This window comes from Heliconius melpomene, chromosome 17 (assembly GCF_056956725.1).
Source record: "Heliconius melpomene rosina isolate 202511_hmr_F chromosome 17, ASM5695672v1, whole genome shotgun sequence".
In the NCBI taxonomy this organism is placed as follows: Eukaryota; Metazoa; Arthropoda; class Insecta; order Lepidoptera; family Nymphalidae; genus Heliconius; species Heliconius melpomene.
The window spans coordinates 2875079-2898579 of NC_140405.1; the positions used below are offsets into that span (position 1 = coordinate 2875079).

The following is a 23501-nucleotide window of genomic DNA, read 5'->3' on the forward strand; positions in this document are numbered from 1 at the left end:
TGAATAAATGTATTGAATTTTACAATTCTGCTTAAGTTGGTTGTTTCAAAAAAAAAATGTCTTGGTAAGATGCATAGCAAAATCATAATTATTGTTTTTTAATAAGAGTCTGAATATAAAGCATTTTTATTTTGTCATGTTGTCACACACACATATCAGCTACTTGGACATATTGAAAAGTGAAATATTATTTATAATTAATATTTTTTGTTCTATAATAAAATTGACAAAACTAATTACGTATAAAACTAATTACTTCTCATTAAAATATTATAGAAAAAAACACAATGTCAAATAAATTAAATAAAGAAAATTCAAAAATAAAATAAAAACAAATACAATAAATAAATAATTTATTAAGTTACTCGTAAGTATACAAAAGTTGAGCACCGACGTCGACGAGCCCGGCGCCGTTGACGATCTCCACCTTGTTGGACTTCAAATCCACTTTGAATACTGCAGTGTTTTCTAACACTTCACATTTAGTTTCATAGTCACCGAGTACAGGTATCTTACGAGGCCCCATAATTGGGTCCTTGTATCGCCATAGCTTTAGGGAATTAACATCTGTAAGTAATTTAAAAAATGTCAATGTTTCTTTATTTCTTACGTCATTGTTAATGATTAACGTATAATATGATTTGATTATTTTTAATGTGATAACTTGACGTATTGCACATTAAGAGTTAAATATTTTTATATAATAATAATTATACCTTATTTAAGTTAAGACTCATTATGGTTAGTAAACAATATTTCTTACAAACTAGGATAGTTATAATTATATTTTTACATAAATGTTATAATACACATGAATCATTGCTGCACCGTCCCGTTCGCAATGGAACAGCAATGATTCATGTATATGCAATCCAGTTCAAAGTTGCAATCAATTTTGCAATAGATAATGTTAAACTACAGACTACATCTCATAAATGTGTACACTACACATCTAATGGACTGTATACAGTCAAACATTGTCCAATTGCTATTAATATACATAAATACATGCATTTAGATACACAAATTAAAAAAAAAACATACCCTTAACTGCTTTAACATCCTTAGCAATCTTGGTCTTCAGTTTACTAACGCTATCTCCGTCAGCCAGACCCATAGATACGGTAAACAGTCCAGATCTAGGTATTGGGTTCGATATAGTTAGAGGCACTCGCTCTTCAGCAAAGAAACTAACATGGGGCTGTCCTGGAGCACAGTCTTCGCGTGTTTTTTCAGGTGCTTCTTCACTGTCCGTGTGCTTCACTTCTATAGATTCCAACTGAAATGAGTGAAGCATATTTTAATAAAAATGTGTTTTTTTATAAAACCAGGAACTATTATAACATTTCAAATTAAGAAATATTTATGTATAAATAACCATGTATAGCTCGAAATATAAACAGATACGTGTAGTTAATTAACTAACTAGGCTTTAGTTTCAGAATTTATATCAATATACTCGATAATAATTTTCATATTAGTGTACTCGATATTGATATGGGAAGCAAAAATATTGTACATATTTTTACAAATTGTACAGTACGAAATTTGGCACAATTGTAGAGAAGAAGTGCGGGATGCTAATATTGTTTTAAAATAATGCACAAATATACCTCAAGTTAATAATTAAATAAACATATGACACACACTACTATATTTTTGGCAATATACACATTTATATAATAACTTACACGTTGCTATGGCAACGCGAATTTATACGTGTCAAATGATCCTCTAATATAAAAAAAATACATATTAAAAAAACAAAAATATACTTACATCTAAAGTACTAAGCAGATATTGTAAGTTGTCCTTCAGTATGGCGGCTTCATCGAACTCCATACCCACGGACAGTGCGTCGGTACCGACACGTTGCATGTTATCCCTGGTCGCTTGCACAAATGGCATAACACGTTTCATATACTTCTTTAATTCTGGTTTTTCTGCTAATTTACTTGATATTGTTTTGTTGTCTGGTAGACCTGATGGCTGAAGTAAAAATGAATTAAAAAGTGTTTTTGGTATCGTTCTGTATTCAGCATATATGGAGCAGGCTAAGCAGAGATAACAATGTGTTAAGACTCTCAATTTTCCACACATTGCACAAATTGCAGCAAAACTTAACGCTAAGGTTATTAAAAAAAAAAATCTGCTTTGCGCTGTATCGCGCACACAGAAGGGTAGACAGAAGGAACCTGATGTTAGTTTCACACTTTCTGCCGAATTGTAGATTCATTGCGTGTTGAGTTTTCTAGAGTGGGATCGCTTTTCCAGAGTGGGGAAATGAAAATAATTCTCCCGCAATGGGGATCGAACCCACAATAATCGTGTTTACTGTGAAACGTTGTACCAGTTACAATGGCCTCGTGAATCATTACTAAATTATTATTTTTTTTGGCTCGTGTTTGTATCTCGCATATAGCACGTTTGGTCGTAGTTCCCCACGCACCGCCGTAATTTTGAGACATTGTGGCGGATTGACGGAGCTCAACGCCGCGCTTTGCCTATCAACTAAGTGATATTATATATAGTTGGTTACTTACGCCATTAAGCTCTTTCAAAGTACACAATATAATATGTTGCCATTTAGGATATTCCTTGGCGACCCAAATGATCGCTTTATTGGGCTTAGCTTCTTGCTTCGCAGCTTCACCTTTTTTCGGTTTCTTGACAGCACAATGATTTTTCAAGTAAATTCGGAAAGAGTGTGCAGCCTCCATTAAATAATTGCTAGCTTTGACGGCAATTTCGTCTACGTCGCCTGCCACCGGCCATTTTTCATGAAGGATACTTTCTTTCTGTATTTTAATTTTTAAGCATTAATATGATATAATATTGTTCCTCGCATCACAGAGTAAGTAGAGACTTTCCGCAATATTTTGGACAAATTGCGTGCTGATTAACGAAACTTACCACCGAGGTTTGTGTTGTTACGAGAGCAAGGAAATGAAAATAATTCATTCATAACAGTTATATAAAAACATAGTGTAAAATAGATACAAGTGTTCTAAATACATTTACAAATTTTATGATTTATGTTAAATATAGTATAAAAATCAAATAATATATTGACGTGGTGCCATCCTGAAGAATGTTTATATTACGTCATCGGTAGACAAAAAATATATAAAAATGTAGTGTCATAATATCTGCCTCTAAATACGATAGCTGCGAATTCGATCTGCACTCAGGCCAACGAAATCCCCCTATACAGGTTAAACATTGAAATTAAAGAAAAAAAACATTAAAACAACCTACATTTCCCAACAGCTCCCATACATGTTCAGCCACGTGTGGACATATCGGAGCTATCAACTTCGCTTGCACCGCTATATACCTCGTGGCGAGCTCCACGTGCATGCCTTCTGAAGAACATAACTCCCTGTACTTATCTCTCGCAGCTTGGAGTTCAAAGAAACCAGATTTTAGAGCCTCTTTGAAAAGCGTTTTACAATAGTTATCGTCTGTTTGATTGATTTTAGTATTCATTTCACTTATAAATACTTTATCGTGGAAATTGTATCCACCTGGAACGAAATATATGTGGTTAGTACAATATTTGGGTCGATAATTCGGCAACATTTGGACAATGGAGTGTCTAAACACTATGTTCCCTATGCCTGCCCTAGTATTTGCAGGACACTGTGTTAAGCTAATAAAAAAAAGGTTAAATATTTAAAAGAATGTGTAAAAATATTATCGGCCTCTAAATAAGTCCAATTCACAAATGTTTTTTTAAAAAAATTCCAAAATAATTTACTATATTTAGTATGGAAAAACACTTTAAAGATACTAAAAATAAAAGGTTTTATAAATAATAAGGTTTTAAAAATAAAACTTTAAAAATTATACCACTTATTTGACCTATTTAATTACATTCCCTTAATTTCATTCAAAATGTATATATAAAAAATTTACCACTTCTCAAATTGGCAGTATTAACCATAACCTCTTTGACCCATTCAATAAATGTATATAATCTTAATATAGCAGCATCTGCAGTACTTTCAACAAAGTTAGCATCTTCCACAGAGTCTCCAGCATCAGCTAAGGTCAATCTCATTCCATCAGCACTAAACTTATCAATACTTTCCGATAGAGTCAAGAAATTTCCATCGGATTTGGACATTTTGGCTGAATTCAACATTAAATGGCCATTGGCTCTGATGGATTTAGGCCATTTGGCCATTTCATTCTGCCACAGAGCACAATGGTTGTATATGAAGAATGTTAGATGGTTTTGAATAAGATCTTTACCCGATGCTCTCAGATCGACAGGGTACCTGTAATAATATTTTGTTTTATCTTCACACTGTATTTCATATATAGTAGGGTAAGCAGAGGAACTTAGTGTTCAAACACTCTGTTCTCTAGACATTGACCAATTTTAAATCATTGTGTGTTAAGTGGAGGAACTCATACTGTGTTGTGTCTTATTACAAGGAAATAGACATAATTAATCTTCCCTAGTCGAGAGAGGGAATCCAATCCACATCCTATCGTGACCACTTCACTATTAATTATTATATGAAAATATTACAATGACTAATAGTTAAGTTTAACATAATTTAAAAACAATGTTTTTAAGTACTAATATAGTTTTATTCATAAGCTAACTAGAACTAGTATATTCATGCATATCAAAAATAAAGGCATTTATGAAAAGATATTAGGTACATACTAAAGAACTTAAAAAGTATCAATTCTGATATTAAAAATATTTTAGTGATTGTTATTGATCGTAGAAATTAGTGAAAATTGTTCATTTAATAAGAATCACAATTTTTTAATTCAAGTTTGAAATATGAATAACTTAAATTGTTACCAAAATTGGAATGACTTCCGCATAAGATCGAGAGATTTTTTCGAAATTTTACTCTTAGGCAGCGGTACATCCTTGAAGAATATGTAATCCCATACATCTATGGTCATATCTTCAGGTTTAATTTTCAATGCATTGTCATTAGTTCCTCTAAATGTGTTGCCTTGGATGAAATGTGCGATTGTGTAATATGCGTTGTAAATAGTTGAATCCGACAGGGATTCTATCACCCATTGTTGATCCCATGGTAGCTTTGTCCCTTAAAACAAAGAGATTAATAGTTTAAAGTAATGAAATTGTTTTAAGGTCTAGAATTTTATTAATAAAATGAGTTTAATGTGATATTTTAAGTGCCCTATTTAAAAGCGCACTAATCACTGTCTCAGTATGATTAGAGTTGCGAAATTTAAAATTATTTGAAAGAATGTTTATAGCTAAGATATTTTCGTTTCTTAATACTTATTTGATAAAATATTCATTAAATATAGACCAAACTAACCATATTGTGACTGAGTTATTTCAATAGTTGTCATAAGATGATAAAGAAGTAAATCACAACAATAACAATAAGGAAAATATCGAAATGACCCAAACCAAGAACCAAAGAATTAGGCACTCTTGTAATATAAAAATACATTTTTTTATATAAAACTATATTGACTTACCTAGTCCATAGGTTCTGGAGCAAGCATATTCATGAAGCCATTTAAGAGTGGCTTGGAAATTTTTTCTAACTTCATCATGATAAGTGTTCATCAGTGATAAGGATTTCTCGGCCTGACCCTTCCACTCCTCATTGCCATAGTCAAGGTACCATTGATTGCAAAGTGCCACAACACATTCATCACCAGATCTAGACATTATTGTTTTTTCTGGTTCATAATAAATAGCTGCAGTTTTATCTGCAACCATTTCCATTTGGATCTTCTTCTTCACATCTTGGACTTTAGACCCTTTATACTTTCCAACCAGTAATACACCATCATAAAATCCTTTAAGGTAAACCATTTCTTTTGCTTGAACTAATTTATCTTTATCGTTTTGACTTTGAATTTTAAGCACATCATATAAATGTACAGCAGACAGATTGCCATACTCAGGAAGCTCCAGTATAGGTACAGGTACAAATGAAAGAACCTTTTCATCTGTTATACCATATTTTTCTCGGAAAGCTGGTTTTTTCTGTAGATCGACAAGTGCCGCATAATCATCAGGAGAATCGGAAGGTACACTTGTAACAATGCCTGTGCCTTTATCCTCTTTTATAGTTAGCATTGGAAGAGCATAAATTTTTTTGTATGAAGTCGCAGGGGATTTAAGTGCAACACCTAGAAGATCTTCACCAGTGACTTCAAGTAAAATTTTAAATTCTCCATCTTTTTCGGTGAAACCTTGATAGCTCATGTTTCTTGCGGCTCGTTTAGTGCAAACAAAAATACCATCATTTATGGTTTCAAAAGCAATGTACTTTATGTCAGGGTGCACCCAACAGTTTGTTTGACCATACATAGTTTCAGGCCTTAATGTTGCTGCTACAAAACTAACTGGTCTACCCTCAAATGACCTAAAAAAAATATATATTTTTTAACGTTGTATCCCGCATATACGGGCATGCTGAGATAAGCGAGTTAAGACATTCCAATTCCCTATTTAACCCAATTTTGCGTGACATTGCGACATTGAGATATTGCGTGTTGAGTGGCAGGACTCAAAAGCCTGATTTGTCTTCTTACTACAGCAAGAAATTAAATAATTAAATATGACTACTATCTTTACATGAGGGATACAGGTTGAAGCTAAAAAGACCTATATCTAGGTCAGGGGTTCCTACCCTTTTTTTGATCAACTTTATATCATTCTTGTTACTACTTACGATACTTACTTCAAAGAGAATCTAGGTAGGTTCTCTTCTACATTTATTAAACTGAAACTTTTGTTTTAGCCAAGATTAAAACGAAAAAAAAAATTCTTTCTTTTACATGACCAAACAGTTGATATTAATTTGTATAAAGAATTTTTAAATAATACTATTATATACCTAAGAAGTTTTAAATTAACTCTGAATTTAGGTAGGTATTAATGGAAAACATTTGAACTCTATTCATATTGTTATATGTTGAACCCTTTATATTGCAACCATTTATCAATACAAAATTGACTTTTTTTTTTTATGGAAAAAGGACAAGGCAAACGAGCGTTCGGGTCACCTGGTGGTGATCACCGCCGCCCACGACCCCGTGCAGCACCAGAGGAGTTACAGGTGCGTTGCCGGCCATTGAGGTGGAGATAGACGCGCTTCTTGAAGGTACCCATATCGTACCGACCTGGAAAAACTGCCGCGGGTAGGCCATTCCACAGTTCGGTGGCGCGCGGAAGGAAATTTCTACGAAACCGCACAGTAGTGGAGTGCCACATATCCAGATGGTGTGGATGATATTTAAGTTTGTGACGTGCTGTGCGGTTAGAAAATTCGGCGGCAGGTAACAGGTCACACAGTTCTTCAGAACACTCACCATGATAAATGCGATAGAGAACGCACAGCGAGGAGACGTCTCTACGCAGAGCCAAAGTGTCAAGCCTTTCACAGCTTACTGGGTCCTTAATGATTCGAACAGCTCTACGTTGTATGCGATCAAATGGGTCAAGCTGATACTGGGGTGCACCAGCCCAGAGATGAGAACAGTACTCCATGAACCTGGGCCCTATATAGGGCCAATCGGTGTTTTGGCGTGAAGTGCCGTCTCGCTCTATTGATGACCCCCAGTTTCTTCGAGGCCAACTTGGCCTTGCTTTCCAGATGATCGCGATACTATACTGACAGTCACTCGAAACATTAAGGCCCAATATGCTGATACTGGGCGCGGCTGAAAGGAGAGTGTTCTGAAAGACTGGCGATACGATAAATGGGGTTTTTTTGGTGGTTACCGCGCAAACCTGTGTCTTCAGGGGGTTAAATTGGACCAGGTTCTTTTCACCCCATGAAGAGACATTCTCGAGGGATGCCTCAACAGAAGACACAAGTTTATTTCGGCACTGTTCAGCGTTTTCCCGATAAAGACTTGCGCGGCCGGAGTAAACAGCGTCCACCGTGCTGTCATCTGCATAGCAATGAATGCTAGAATCTTCCAGCATGTCATTGATATGCAGAAGAAACAGCGTGGGGGACAGCACGCAGCCGTCGACAGCAACCTTGATGTTGCGCCCAGTGAGAAAGCTGGCGATCCACCTGCATAAGTTCTCGGGAAGCCCATAGGATGGAAGTTTAGCAAGGAGCGCCCTATGCCACACTCGATCAAAGGCCTTCGCCATGTCCAAACTAACTGCCAGGCCCTCTCCCTTGCTTTCGATAGCCGCAGCCCAACGGTGGGTTAGGTAAACCAGAAGATCACCGGTTGAGCGACAATGGCGGAAGCCATATTGACGGTCATTAATCAATCGGTGATCCTCTAGATAAACCAAGAGCTGGCTATTGATGATGCTCTCCATGACTTTTGAGAGTAGGGAGGTGATGGCAATAGGCCTGTAGTTAGATGGATCGGAACCATCGCCCTTCTTAGGGTGGATAAGAGCACTCTTCCATGAATCTGGGACTACGCCGACTGAGTAAGAGTGCCGAAACAAACGCGTTAGCACCGGTGTCAGCTCAGGAGCACAAGAACGAAGCACTAAGGGGGAGATGCCATCTGGCCCGCTCGACTTGTGGATGTCCAAAGAGGACAGAGCTCGCCTTACAGCTTTTTGGCTGAACTTAACCTCAGGCATTGAGCTCTGGCACCGCGGGATGGTCGGCGGCGTTGATCCTTGGTCATCCGAAGTCGAGTTCGAGGCAAAGAGAGCGCCCAGGAGATCGGCTTTCTCTTTCGCCGTGTGGACCAAAATGTCATTCCCCTTGCGTAAAAGCGGAAGCGAAGGCTGGCTGAAGTTGCCGAGTGCCGCCTTTGAGAGCGCCCAAAACTGGTGAGTTCCGGACAGGTAGCTCTCAAGCTTCTCGACGATTTTGGCGATATGCTCGGACCTTGCTTTGGCAATTTGCCGCTTAAAGGACCTAGAGGCCCGGTTATACTCTCTTTTTGAGGCTTTCACCTTCGGATCCTTAGTAGCCAGCGCCTCGGCCCAGATTTGATATGCCTCGCGTTTGCTAAGTGCCCTTAGCAAGTTTGCAAGACGTATCAAACCAAGGCTGTGACTTGCCACCGATAGGCACTACAGTGCTAGGAATATAAAGTTCCATGCCCTGCAGAACCACATCGGCAACAGCAGCGGCACAGGTACTAGGATCATCAGAAGAGAAGCAAACCGGGCCCCAGGGATAAGATGAGTAAAATGTACGCATCCCATCCCAATCTGCTGACTTGTAGTGCCAGACGCGACGAGTTGCGGGTATTCTGCGACTGCCGCGCTTAATGGGCACGACACTCCGTACCAAGCAGTGGTCAGAAGACCCTAAAGGAGCATCGACGACAACCTGGTACTGTCCCGGGTGCGAAGTCAGCAGAAGGTCCAATAAGGAGGCATTGTGGTTGTCCACGTCCGGGAGTCGCGTAGGCGACTCAACCAATTGGGACAATCCGTTCGCCATAGCAAGGTCAACAACGGCCCTCCCCGCGTGGTCGATGGTGCGTGAACCAAGCCAACTGGCATTGTGCGCGTTAAAATCGCCAAGTATCACGACCTCAGCAGAGGGGATCTGTGAGAGCATATCGTCGATGGCCGATTGCATGTGCTCCATGAGCCGATCGGTCTCCGCATTGCCACTGTGGGACCTGTAAAGGCATGCGTAGACTCGAGTTCGATCGTCCGAGTCTACACGGAGCCAGATAGTAGACAGGTCCCGACCTTCAAAATTTGCAAGACGACGGAAACTCAGGTCCTCCCTTACGAACACAGCGACCCCGGCATGAGGCATAAAGTTGTGTTCTATTGTATAGCCGGGGTATTTGAGATAGACTGTGTCGCTCGGTCGGACAATTTGAGTCTCCGTCAGAAATAACAAGGCCGGCCGTGCCGTCTCAAGATGGTGGTGGACGGCATTCAGGTTGGAGTGAAGACCCCTGATATTGCAAAAGTCCACGTTTAGTGTGGTAGGGGTTGCCGTGGGGCGTACGTCTCGTTTGCCTTGTTTGAGATTTTGTCTTGTGCGCGGTACTTTGCCCTCCCCAGAATTCTAAGGGCAGCCTGAGTTTGAGAACTCAGGGAGGGATTCTCCAGCACCGGAGGTGCTGGTACCATCCTAGGGTAGTTTCTCTTTATGTGCCGCTTTCATATTCTAGGGAGGGGTGGGGGTTGGGCTCCGGAGCCCGACATTAGCAAATGCGAAACGCAGTGGCATAAAGCCACTACTTAACGCCGGTTTTAAATGCCGGGGGTGGTAATGATCCGGTCGAGTCTGCCCATGCGTGTTGCCATTGCCGTGACTCTACCACACGTACTATAGTCGCCTCTTACGACACCATCAGTACCAGGGTGATCCTATTCTAGGCCGGGATCACACGGCTAAGTTTGTTGTAGGTATTAAACCAAATATCTATGTAATTATAGTTTATTTTGAGGCCATTGTGGCACTGGGGTACAAGGGTGTGACTGTAATTGTGAGTTCAATCCCTACTTGAGCAATGGCTCTGGCACCAAGGTTATCTTTGTAATGAGATTAATAATTCATTATTTTTGTAATGATAAGATATTAGTACAAGTGAATGTCACGTAAAAAGCATGACGAGTTCCAGGAGGGCATGTATATAGAGGTTCACAGTGGACAAGGCGAAAGACCATTGGTGCTCCATTCTCTCTGAATACCCCACTAAGGATACAGTATGAAGCTAAATTAAATTAGTTTATGGGATTAATGATAAGTCTTTGTGATGACAACCTTTGATAAGATTTGTATCCATATCCACTGATCTTGACACAAAATATCTGAATTTAATTAATTAATTAATTTAATTGTTAATAACAATGATTGTTCTAAATTCAGATTTAATTTTTAGAACAATTTGTTAACAATCCACACATTACTATTAGTAAGGTATAAAAGAAAATTATATCAAATATTAAGCTTACTTTAAAACATTGGGAAATGGCATCAGAACTTCCATTTTAATAAGTGTATACTCCTGAGGACCAGCCCCTTCACCAGTACTTCTATCATGGTCCATACATGGTTGCTTATCAAGAGGAGAAAAAATTGTATATCTTTTACCATACATAATTTTTTTCCTCTCCTTTAAGTGGTGGAATTGCCATCTTATAAATGAATCATAAAATGGATTTGCATCAGTTGTTATAAATGTTCTACGCCAATCAACCTACAAACACAACTGCATTAATAAAAAGTGTAATATAAGATGTAATGTTAAAAACATGGGTATTTGAACCCAAAATTGAGGGTATTTTTTTGGGAAAATGTAGAAGAAAATAATGTGCTTTGACTATGGAGCTGTATGTTCTCATAAAGGTATGTTGAAATTAGTACTATTTATTTATGTTGTTAGCACCTCTGAAGAGACATTTTTATACATTGTTTTTCGCAAGCGGTTTTCGCACAACATTAGTTAGTAATTGAGAAGGTTGAGGGTTTGGATTACCACAAGCAGAAATGAATGAAGCAGAATTTAAACCTGAACAGTGTTGTTAGGAGATTTATATTTTAATGCAATCATTTAAGATTGAGATAGTTAAAAAGAAGTTTGATAATTAGGTAAAAAGCAAGTATAATATAATCATAAACTATTTGTACTAACATGAATACCCATTCGTTTTAAATCTGCAACAGCCCTAGGGGGGAAGTATTCTAGCCAGTAAATTTCATCTGCAAATTCCTTTATTTCTTCCTCAGGCACGCCAATACTCCTCATAATCTGCCACTGATATTTAGAAGCTCCCGTTTTAGCTACAGCTTTACTTTTCTTCCCCTTACTTTTGTCTTTAGGCACTTTATCCACTTCTTCTTCTTCTACTAGACTCTCTTCGGGGAATTGTGGTGGACAGCCATAAACAGCCATTTCACGTTTCAACTTGTCTGCACAAGCTTTAATAGGCATTCCTGTGCAATGAAAACCAAATGGAAATAGTACTTTTCTTCCTTTAAGCCTGTAGTATCTTGCAGCAAACTAAATATAAGATAATTATATATTAATTGAAAGTTTACAGCTTTGGTTGTAATTAGGAAGTACAATACATAATTTAAATAAAAATATAAATACTTCGCATTTAGAGAGTGAAAACGTGTGTCCAAGATGTAGGCGTCCATTCATATAAGGATAAGGAAAAGTACATAAAAACTTTTCATGTTGACCATTATCGTCTGGAGCTTCCACTTCGAATATCTTTTCTTGGTCCCATCGCTCTTGTACTTTTTTCTCAATTTCTTGCAAATATTCTACTTTGAATGTTCCTTTGCGATCAAGATTTGCCTAAAATATGTGGTTATTGCATCATACATTGGTTTTATGTTATTAATTATGATAAACACTTGACAATAATTGTAAAATATATTTTTAAAATTGGTATTATTATACATAAATTATTTAAACGCAACGCCGGAAATTTTTAATATAACCTAGCATATGTTTCCAAGAATTCAAATATATCAGGGAAAAAATATTAATAAATAATATTACCATTTTATCGGTTTTGTAAATATTTTTGTCTAATCTCTATTAAAAATTATATTCTCTGCTTCGAGACATTAAGACACGTTTAAATTAGCGTCATTGACTTAACACGAATTCGCATAATTTAGCCCACAGAACACATTTACTCATGCTGATTAAGCCACATTCACTTCAGATTTGCCAACACTTCAACAGACAGCAAACGACATTGACACAAATCACATTTGACTTCATTCCACGTGAACCCTTTACCGCATGAATAATAAAGCGTTGAAAAAAAATGTATACGGAGAAAATATGTTTATTTATTTATCAATAAGACATATTAGAAGAAAAATATAGAAAACGTATTTTTTTTTGACGGAACCATGTTTGAGCTTGTATGCACTGAGGCAATAATTATTACATACATAATATATACGAACGAAGAATAACAACAAAATTATAGAATACTATACAGAATTATAATAGTATAATTAGGCGTTGAAACAAACAGTTTCCTTTTTTATTATAGTGTAGAAAAACTTTATATTTGGAGGATTTGGAATCGATTTTAATCAACATATTTGACAATGCTGATGACTCTTTTGCCATTCAGGCTAATGGCTTTTAATGTCGGTCCTTACAGAGCTTAAGGGAAGTTCTTAATGTTTTTTCTGAAATGTTCCTTATTCTTTTAGATGTAGGAGTTCCCGAACTTGACTAGTAGCTGGTGAATCAAAAGAAAAGTGTATCCTGATTCCAGGTCAATGATGAAGTTAAGTGCGTTTTGTCAGTGAAGGTGTAAACGTTTTTTTATATTTTCGGGGTATTACTAGACTATTCCGGGGTGGACGCGGCCAACATATAACTCGTTTTTAAATAAATTCTATGTTACTGCAATCACATAAAATCCAACATTGAAATTTGGTATTTCCTTACTCTTAGAATAAAAAATAATGTACTGTAGTGGTAAATTACAGTATTAAGATTGTAGTACAAGAACTACCAGATTATACACTACCGCATTTATTTCTTAATTCTTATGATTAGATAGCATAGACTAAAATAGAAAAAGTAGCTAGCCAGCATTAATAAAACTCAACTTAACTTTCAAGTGTCAAAAATTGGCGCCATCCACAGCATAGTCTGTCATTGTCAACTTTGCTTAATACCGGAAATTCGCTTGCAACCTTCCTTTCGAGACGCGCTAAGTCGCGAAGTGCCGGTTATTTTGCTTATGAAAAATTGTTAATTTAGTTTTATTTTGTGCATATAACGTCGAAATGGCACCACGAACTGCAAAAACTAAGGTATAAATAGTTTCTGTAACATTATGTTTCTTACAATATTTGTTGTAACTGATTTACTTTGTAAATGACTGAAACCACATTTCTTAAAATGTAAATTGCACTATAATGTCTTATTAGTTAAATACGAAATACTATTGTTTAGAGCATAATTTTGTAATGTTTATGACAATTCATTCTTTATTGCATCTAATTATAAGATTACAGTTTTTTATATAACTTAAATTTTCATGCAATCTCGTAAGTAAAATTGATGGAAATTGATTATACTTATTGACACATCTAAATGAAGGTACAAGCAATTCCTTGTCATGTAAATCTTTATATTTTGCTGGGAACTTATCAAATTTCGCAATAATTTTGAATTGCAGAAAAATGCTGATGTTAAGGCAGTTGCAAGTGAAGCACCTAAGAAAGGAAGAGGAAAAACAAAAAATATTTCTGAAAAAGATCAAGAGATTGTAGAAGATATTGAAGAGAAAATTGCTCCAGTAATTGAGAAAAAAACAAAAAGAGGTAAAAATGTTGCAAATGATAATAAGGAAGAGCAGATTGTTCCTAGTGATAAGGAAGAGGTAGTTTCAGCAAAGAAAGGGAAAAAGAAGAATGTTGAAGCTGTTACAAATAATGTAAATGGTGATGGTATTTCAGAAGAAGAAGAAGAAGTATTAGACAATGAGAATGATAATGAATCCCAATCAAATGGTAATTCAGATGATGTTGACATACCAGTAAAAGGTCGTAAAAAGGCTACAAAAAAAGATGAAAAGCCAAAAGAAAGCAAACCAAGAGGTAAAAAGAATGCAAAAGCAGAAGTAGATACAAATAACAAAGATGTTAATGAAGAAAAGCCTAAAGGCAGAGGTAGAGGTCGTAAGGCACAACCTAAAGCTGAACCTGAAGATGATGAAAATGCTGCTGAAGAAGAAGAAAAGCCGGTTACAAAAGGTAGGAAAAAAGCACAACCTAAGAATCAAGAAAAACCAGCCGATCAGAAAGTGGAAGATGCAGAAATGGAAGTTGAAAATGGAGATGAAAAGGAAGCGCAGGAGACCATTAACAATGATGAAAGATTGGTAGAGCCAAAGAAGAAAGAACTTAAAGGACGGAAAAATGCCAAGAAGGCTGCACCGAAGGAGGAACCACAAGAAAATGATGAAGATATTCTAGAAGAAGCTCCCACCACCAAAAAAAGGAAAGTTACTAAAAAAGAAGACAAAGGAAAGGGTAAGACCTCAAATTATGTTGTATTAGAACTAAGTTATCAGCTTTTATAAATTATTTATAAGTTTTCCTATGATATGAGAAATAAAGATTTATAAATATATTATCGTGAATTTATAGTATTCTATAAATATATATTTATTATATATATTCTATAATAATACTATTGTATTATCTAGTAAGATATTAGGAATTTAGAATCTTACATATATCATTGCTTGGCCCCTTTGAGGGTTAAATTTACTGCGCTTTATATACAATAAAATAACCTTAAAGTAAAAGTGGGAAAAATGTGATTGCGTGACAGTAAAGTTTTTCAAAAAGATTGATTAAAATTATTTATAGAATTTCTTTCCAGTCCAAAATATATATCTTGTTTTGTTTGAAAAGGTAAAGCTGACTAGGATATTTCATTAAAATACATTTAACTTACGTTTTTTAGCTTTTAGCCTGCTATATGAGGGATAGCAAGCTAGACAGTCTTACTGTCTACCTACTGTTCTGTTCTTCATTCTCAATTCGGAGACATTGTCTTATGTAGTAGGCCTAAATGCTACACTTTGTCTTACCAAGTAACCAAAGTGGATTAAATTCATAGCCATCATGTTTATAGTTAGGTATGAAAAGTATCTGACTGTGCCATGCCCTCAAAATTATTTTATTAATAAATTATTGATAATGCTAACATGCTGCTCTTGCTAAACAACAAACTTGAGAGTGAAGATGTACAATAAGTATAAGCATATGACTTATATTTATTGCTATGTGCCCATTTCTTAACATTTATTCATTTACATATATGAACTCCCTTTATGTTTCCATCAATGTTTTTGTATTTTTTTAATATATCATTAGCTGTCATTTTATAAGCAACATTATATTTTAACAAATACAGCAGCATATTAATTTTATTAAACACACACTTTGTCACTATTCTAGGTTATTTGTCATTTTAATAATGCAAATTCAAATTTATGCTAAATACAAGAAAGAAAAAATGAAAACTATTAATAAATTTATTACAGGTGATGCTAAAAATGATGAGATTGTAGAACAACCTCAAACTAAACAAAAAGGTAAGAAAGGGCAAAAGAAAGTTGAAAAAGAGGAATCTGAGGAAGAGCAAGACACCGGTGAGCCTGTGACCAAACGTCGGCGTAAGGTCGATGACAAGGGTAACTAACTCCTTAATTTATTATTTACATTCAGTTACTTTTATTGACAATTGTTTTCTTATTATAATTAAGTGTGTTTTTTATTATTGAATAAAAAAATTAAAAATTATAATGTTTAGTTATTTCAATTTTTTTCCTTGAATGCTCTGAATAAAAAAAAATTATAGGTATCTTTAATATAATCTGCATATCATACTAACATGGTTATAGGTTGTAGTAACTTTTAGTCGACAAAATAAAAGATAATATGACTTTTCTATAATTTACAATTAAGTGCTTATTACTATTAACTAAAATGCATTGTATTTTAAAACTTAAAGAATGTTGTGTATGTGTAATTTTAAAGTAGACTTGATATGCTAATTTATTCTATCATGGAAAACCTTTGAAGAATATTAAAATATATAGTTGCTGGGAACTTTATTTTATTCAAATCTAAATTAAAATAAAAGCGAATTTTTGCATGTTATACATTTTATTTTTATTTAGTTATTACATAAGTGTTTTGCGAGTTAGTAATTTTGTTATGGAAATATTGTAATTTTGTTTTCATGTCTTGTCAATGTATTTTATATTAAAAAATAGCTTACAATTATATTAATGGCTTAAGAGAAATATGCTACGCATGAAGCAAATATGTGAAGAGGATAATATTATTAACAACATTAAAAACAATAGTTTTACTATTTGAAATGACAAAACTCCAAATATATAATTGAGAAACACATTTTACCTGTCCCTTTATTTTCAGTATCTGACGATAGTAAAAAGAAACCAAATAAATCCGTAACTGACTATGAATCCATAGATTTTTCAAACTTGTCCAAAAATTCTCAAGACAAAGATTGGAACTTCAAAATATCTAGTTGGAACGTTGACGGTATTAGGGCGTGGATGGGGAAGGAGGGTTTGGAGTATTTGAAATATGAAAAACCTGATATATTATGTTTGCAAGAAGTTAAATGTTCAAAAGAGAAGTTACCAGAAGAAATTAAAAATATCCCTGGATATCACGCATACTGGTTGTGTAGCGATAAAGATGGCTACGCTGGCGTAGGCATATACACGACTAAACTAGCAATGAATGTGCAATATGGCTTGCAAAACGAAGAGTTGGACAGCGACGGCCGTATCATAACGGCGGAATATGAACACTTTTATCTTATTTGCACCTATGTCCCAAACGCGGGACGAAAGCTAGTCACCCTACCTAAAAGACTGAAATGGAATGAAGAGTTCCGAAAACATGTGAAATCTTTAGATAAGAACAAGCCGGTTATTATATGTGGAGACATGAACGTTGCACATAATGAAATAGGTAAGTGTAAAATGGTAAAGTTTGAGTCTTACATTCTAAAAAGTATTCCGATTTATTTTTAAACATTCTTTTTAGTTTCATGCTGTATCCCGCATTTATCAGGATAAACAGAGGCAACCTAGTGTTAAGACAATCCACTCCTCACTTTCCCCTGAATTCTGGAGGCATTCCGTGTTGAGTTTTAGAAGTCAACGTCACGCTTAGTCTCGACACCACAGCGAAGAATTTAAAATATTAAATATTTAATTTCTGCGAGTGGGAATAGAACCAGCAACCTGTCGCGTTTACAGTCACTCTTGTGCCTGCGCCGCGACTGGCCTCTTAAATAATATTATTTAATATTTTTTATAGATCTTACAAATCCAAAAACTAATAAGAAAAACGCGGGTTTCACTGAAGAGGAGCGGGCGGGAATGACTGAATTACTGGGGGATGGTTTTATAGATACATACAGACATTTCTATCCGGACAAAACTGGAGCGTATACGTTTTGGAGCTACATGTCTAACAGTAGGTCGAAAAATATTGGATGGTGAGTTTGGTTTTCAATTCTGGATAAAGTTAAAATTTTCAGGTGATTCTCAGATTACAGATTTACTATAATATATCTTTTGACAATATAAATTGTCAAAAGATATATTACAGTAAATCTTGATAACTACTTCTATTGACGTCGGTAATGTCTGATTTATAAGTTACTCCAAAACTTACATGATTCTTAATATTAAAAAACAAAATTTTTTTAGCTTCACACTCTATCCGGCACATAGCAGGGTAGGCCGAGGTAACCTGGGATCACAGTATTAAGATACTCCGTTCCCATAAAGACACATTAGTTCCCTACTTTCCCGCGAATTGTGAGTGGCAGAACTCAACGTCACGCTGTATTATCACAGCTAAATAATTTTTTTTTTAATATTTCGGCTCCTGGAGTGGAAATCGAATCCACAACTTGTCACGTTAACAGAAGCATGTTGGTAAACCTGCGCCGCGACTGGTCTCTATACATATATTTAATTGAAATTAAATAACAATTTATAATATTTTGTTATTCAACAAGACTACACAAATTACCATTTGTAAATTATTATTGTTACAGGCGTTTGGATTATTTTATTGTATCAGAAAGATTGTTGCCAGCGATATGCGACAATGTTATAAGAGATAAAGTGTACGGCAGTGACCATTGTCCTACGTCTTTGTTCTTGCATCTGACCAAAGCCGACAAACCTAAGGAGTAAATATGCACCTTCTATATTTGAACCATATAAAGGCAAATGCAGTAATATCTCATTTTTTAAAAAAAATGCACAATTAAGTGGTAATTTTACTTTCTTAATACTAAAATATATTTTTTTTAAGTTTCCAATGTTGATCTGAATGGAGATTGCTTCATTTGCTTCTATATAATTCATTTGTCATCTTGAACTATGCCACTACTTGAAATTATGCCATTGCATGGATTTTTTTTTGATAAATTTGTCTCTTTATTAGTTTTTAATGGGACATAGAATTATCTGTAAAATTGACTGATTTATTGGTACTCTTCTGGTAAAAAAAAATGTATATAAATATGGCTAATTTGTTTGTCACACCTAATTCTAGTTCTTTAAATAACTATTCATGGCTGTGATCAGCGTTGCCAGATTTTTTCTAGATGAAAAGCGGAATTTTTGAAGATTTTAAATAAAAAAGCGAGACACTTGCGCCAAAAGCAAAAATTTTATAATAAGAATTTAATTTATTTTTTATCCATTTATTGAAGTTTGAAATATAGCTTCAATTGGTAATATCTATCACCATTTGAAGCTTTATAAAATATTTTTTAATAGAATAACTTCACTATGTTTTAAAATGATGTTTGATTTTACCATATATTAGGCTGTTAAGTCTTAAGAATAATTATATATAAGATACGAATATAATTATTTGTATTTGTATGAAATTATCACTAGTAACTAATTAAAATCTTAAAGTAATAAAAAGAGGTTTTTACATTATGTAGAATAATCCGTGAAAAGTGGGATATTTAATTTTTGGTCTAAAAACGGAACGTCCTGCCAAAATCGGGGAGTCTGGCAGCGCTGATTGTGATTGACATTTTTATGATGTATTACTGAAAATATAACGTTAATATTATTTTGTTAAAAAATAAAAGTGAACTTCAGTGAGTCTTTGTTTTTTAATTATCTTAATAGAAAAGTAAAATATAATATAGTTACATGTCAAGTACAATATTGTGTGACATTAAAAAATGCGAGGTAAAGTTATTGTTAGTATTGACTTCACAAAAATGACAAAATTTAATGGTTCACTAATGTCTTAATGAACGAACCTTTTTCTTATAATACATTGAAACAAAATACGTAAAAGTTACTTTAAATAAAAACAATTTTAAAACAAATCAATTTATTTTTTCATATCTTGTACAAAATACGAATCTTAAAATTTAAAATTACCTTTAAAAAATATTTAAATACTAGCGGACGCGCGCAGCTTCGCTTGCGTATTTAGGGGTGAATTCTAATAAACCACGAAACATGTGTTCAATTAATGTATTTTTAAGAGTCTAAAAGAGTCGGTGGCGATTTAAAAATTTTTCCATACAAACTTTCAACCCCTTATTTGCACCCTTAGAGGAGGAATTCTAGAAAACGATGAAACACGTATTCAATTAAATACGTTTAAGAGTCTGAATTTCAATTTTTATAAAAATCGGTGCATATTTAAAAATTTTTCCATACAAACTTTCAACCCCTATTTCTCCCCTTTAGGGATAAAATTTTTCAAAATCCCTTCTTAGTGGATGTCCAGATTACGAAAGTAAACATCTGTCCAAATTTCACGTTTCTACGCACAGCGGTTACGGCTGTGCGTGCGTCTTACCTCAGTCAGTGAGGACAAGTCCTTTTATATATATAGATTATTTGCCCAACACTGACATATGCGGACCCTGACGTCGGTACTTTATATGCATCTGAAAATATAAGTATTTTATGTTGAAATTTAAAGGAATTTAGACAAAACCAGAATAAAATATTGTTTCTAAATTATTAAAATGTTTATAAAAGGACGAGACGACGTTTTGCCTTGTATCACTCGTGTACCACGGTAGGTAGAAGAAACTGCCCAATTCTCGAGATGTTTTCTTTTAGCGTCACGCTGTATCCCGCACACAGCAAGGAAGGCAGAGGGAACCTACTGTTAAAACATTCCGTTCCCGATTTTCCTCCAAATTATTGAGGTATTACGTATTGAGTGGCGGAACTCAACGCATCGCTTTACCTCGACACAGAGCGAAGAAAATGACAACGCCGCGCTCTGTCTTGTTTCCAAAGTGAGGAAACAAAATTTCCTGAGTGGAAGTCGACCCATCGAACCATCGACCAGAAACGTCGTGTTTATAATCAGACATGGATATGATCGAATATTATATCTATAACAATTACCTTTATAATTTTGGTAAACGCATCTCTTTGTAACAATGAATAAGCAACTTCGAAATTTGTCAAGGCACTTATTTGCAGTTCTCGCAGTCCTGAACAAAAACAAGCAATGCCAGCTTCAAGGCCTGTTCCGAAATCACATTCATCCATTGCAATACTTGCATAAGTAAGAACTGGCTGTAACTCCGAAAGGATTTTATCTTTTTCTACTTCAGAATTTTCCGCTTGAAGTTTTTTGAACATTTTTTTTAAGTTTACTAAAATTATATTGGATCAATATTATCTTATAATATTATTATTAGTAAGTACCTATTTAATATACCACATTTTTAACAGTACATCTAGAAATTATTAATTTTGGAATTATAGGTATCTTATATTATAAGACCCCTAGCCCTCCACAATTCTACACCCCTAAACACATGGGAAGTGGAGTAAAAAATTGTAACATAAATTATGGACAGCCCCTAAAAGTTGTACTGTAAATGTGAGTCGCCATGTGGGAGCTTAATTGATATCAACTAGAACATCCAATTTGTATTTAAGCTACCTTAGTGTGTTAAAAGTAAGTTGAAATTGCTGTTTAGGGTAACATGGACACAAAACTTCTTTTTTATTATTATTGTTACTATTGAAGAAAATAAATAACACTGATAAAAGGGACCATTGTGGCACAGTGGGACAGGGTTTAAACCCGATGGTTGTGGGATGAGAGAAGTATTTTCATTTCATTACTCTAGTAACAAAATAATTTGGACAAAGTGTATTAAGTCTAGGTTCAGGCATACAGTATGAAGCTTAAAAAAATGTTTTTATATTTACCATCACTTTCTGTTAACTTCCTATAACCCAATTGAGTTCTTTTGTCATATGGAACCACAATGCCGGCACCATGGAATGTTTTACATACAATTTTTTTAATTCTATTTTTAAAATTAAATTCTTCTATAGAATAATTGTTTTCTTCGGCCCATTTTTTTATTTTTTCCATAAATTTTTGACAAGCTATTGATATAAAAGGCGAAGATTTCTTTTCTATCTGTAAAAACTGACTAAAAAATAAAAACAATGAATTTAAATTGCTACACTTGAATCATATATTTAGCAAATAAAGCCACTATACAGCTCAATATTTGGGAAATTAAATAAAACATGGAATGGAATATTATGAAAACCCATAACTTCTGTAACTTTTAAGCAATGTTTTTGGACTATAACTAAGATATAACAACATACATGTAATATTTAAAAATAAAAACATTACTTAATTATGCAAAAATCTAAATATAACCAATAACTAAACTAAAAAAAGTAGTATAGCTGTATTTGCTTCCATATAATTCAATTTATAACTTCACAATAATATAATAATTTCTCATACTATACTGCACCAAAAATATTTTCTGAAACTGGTGTTAATGCATAACCTGCACTGCTATCGTTTTTGGCTAAAAACACTGGTTTCTCGTTTGGGTCATCTCTATAATATCCAATATGAAGCTCACTGTTTCCTTTCTTTTTTAAAACAGCCTGAAATTTTTTTTAACTTTTTTAAGATGTGCTTCCATGCTAAGGATAGAAAAATATTCACAAATATTTGAAAATATAATATTTATAATGCAGTGGGACCCAAATCAAATCGAAATTGATCATCTGACTGATCCCACCACTAAGCCACATATTCATGAATGGTGACACTGCTTAGTCAAAGTTGCTAATCAGTCAAAAAAGATATATTGAATAACTTAAAAGTAATCCTATATATCTTTCTACCAACCTGGAATTCTGGAGGATCGTAGAAAAATCTCCAATGTATTAAATATAAATTTTTATCCTCTAATTTAGGTAATTTACCCAAAAATAACTCAAAAGGACCAATAAGTTGCAAGTTAACACTGGACAACATTTGTTCTACATCTTCCAAATTGTCACTAAGGCACTTATAAAATTTATAAAAATCTTCTGGCATTTCAACTAAAAAACACTCTTTCAAGACGCTGTGTTCAGAATTTTTATCATAAAAAGAAATGCTATCTGATTTTACAATGGCTTCTGGAGTTTCTTGTTGTTCCTCTTTGACTTCAGTAACCGTGTTTGTTGAGCCTGATGGTTGGTTAACATCATCTTTTATTTTTTTTAATTCTTCAACTATTTCTTCAATACTTCCTGTACCTTTTGGTTGTGTATTATCATGTTTAGCCTTGTTATATGGTTGAAAACGATATTTTTTTTCATTTTTTGCAGCTTTAGCTTTCAATTGAGGTGTATGCTTATATTTTTTATGATGTTCCGGATTTTTTTGATAACATTTAATGCCATATTTACAAATAATTCGAGGATCTTTTAAATATGCATCCCATTCTTCAGACATAGTAAGACTAGAAATATGAATTAGGAATAAAAAATATTTTGTCCTCTATAAGCAAATTCTTTTCTAATAATTAATTTTACTCGGTATAACTTTTATAATAATTTTATATATAAAAGCGTTTAATAAAAATTACATGAAAGAATAAAAAATAATTAAATATTCGAAGTTGTAAAATGTAAATGTAATGGTTAAAAAACTACTTGTCAAGTCATTGTCATTCTTGTGAGTTGTCAAATGTCAATCTTG

The 23501-nt window shown here is 34.3% G+C and overlaps 3 protein-coding genes across 4 annotated transcripts; 1 reads left to right on the top strand and 2 right to left on the bottom strand.

The window, feature by feature from the left end:
- Positions 1-336: 336 nt before the first annotated feature.
- Positions 337-12625, bottom strand: LeuRS (Leucyl-tRNA synthetase). Its single transcript, XM_085200264.1, has 12 exons — positions 12439-12625; positions 12022-12231; positions 11560-11928; positions 10880-11124; positions 5488-6386; positions 4826-5081; positions 3919-4283; positions 3259-3527; positions 2544-2798; positions 1780-1989; positions 1045-1279; positions 337-567 (listed from the first exon to the last, which is right to left on the bottom strand). The coding sequence occupies exons 1-12, from the start codon at positions 12439-12441 to the stop codon at positions 362-364; spliced, it is 3522 nt and encodes a 1173-aa protein (XP_085056390.1). The 5' UTR covers positions 12442-12625; the 3' UTR covers positions 337-361.
- A 937-nt stretch (positions 12626-13562) lies between these two features.
- Rrp1 (Recombination repair protein 1) lies at positions 13563-19610 on the top strand. Its single transcript, XM_085200271.1, has 6 exons — positions 13563-13724; positions 14093-14948; positions 15971-16120; positions 16872-17438; positions 17790-17970; positions 18538-19610. Exons 1-6 carry the CDS (start codon positions 13698-13700, stop codon positions 18677-18679), a joined length of 1923 nt encoding a protein of 640 aa, XP_085056397.1. The 5' UTR covers positions 13563-13697; the 3' UTR covers positions 18680-19610.
- A 220-nt stretch (positions 19611-19830) lies between these two features.
- Hpf1 (Histone PARylation factor 1) lies at positions 19831-23482 on the bottom strand. Of its 2 annotated transcripts, none has more exons than XM_085200273.1 (6): positions 22662-23482; positions 22266-22414; positions 21707-21936; positions 20888-20976; positions 20361-20415; positions 19831-19916 (listed from the first exon to the last, which is right to left on the bottom strand). In XM_085200273.1, exons 1-5 carry the CDS (start codon positions 23253-23255, stop codon positions 20362-20364), a joined length of 1116 nt encoding a protein of 371 aa, XP_085056399.1. In that variant the 5' UTR covers positions 23256-23482; the 3' UTR covers positions 19831-19916; position 20361. The 2 variants fall into 2 exon arrangements, with proteins under 2 accessions (XP_085056399.1, XP_085056398.1); XM_085200272.1 differs by having other exon boundaries at positions 20888-21141; positions 22662-23476.
- Between the last annotated feature and the right edge of the window lie 19 nt (positions 23483-23501).

What these genes read in the sequence shown, in the direction of transcription:
- LeuRS (XM_085200264.1), bottom strand. An exon ending in TTTCACTCTCTAAATGCGAA is followed by an intron (nt 11,929 to 12,021) that starts GTATTTATATTT and finishes TCTTATATTTAG; the next exon opens with TTTGCTGCAAGATACTACAG. An exon ending in TACTGCCAATTTGAGAAGTG is followed by an intron (nt 3,528 to 3,918) that starts GTAAATTTTTTA and finishes ATTTCGTTCCAG; the next exon opens with GTGGATACAATTTCCACGAT.
- Rrp1 (XM_085200271.1), top strand. Translation starts at nt 13,698, where the DNA reads ATGGCACCACGAACTGCAAAAACTAAG. An exon ending in AAAAGAAGACAAAGGAAAGG is followed by an intron (nt 14,949 to 15,970) that starts GTAAGACCTCAA and finishes AATTTATTACAG; the next exon opens with GTGATGCTAAAAATGATGAG. An exon ending in GCGTAAGGTCGATGACAAGG is followed by an intron (nt 16,121 to 16,871) that starts GTAACTAACTCC and finishes CTTTATTTTCAG; the next exon opens with TATCTGACGATAGTAAAAAG.
- Hpf1 (XM_085200272.1), bottom strand. Translation starts at nt 23,255, where the DNA reads ATGTCTGAAGAATGGGATGCATATTTAAAAGATCCTCGAATTATTTGT. An exon ending in ACGATCCTCCAGAATTCCAG is followed by an intron (nt 22,415 to 22,661) that starts GTTGGTAGAAAG and finishes AAAAAATTTCAG; the next exon opens with GCTGTTTTAAAAAAGAAAGG. An exon ending in CGTTTACCAAAATTATAAAG is followed by an intron (nt 20,416 to 20,887) that starts GTAATTGTTATA and finishes TTATATTTTCAG; the next exon opens with ATGCATATAAAGTACCGACG.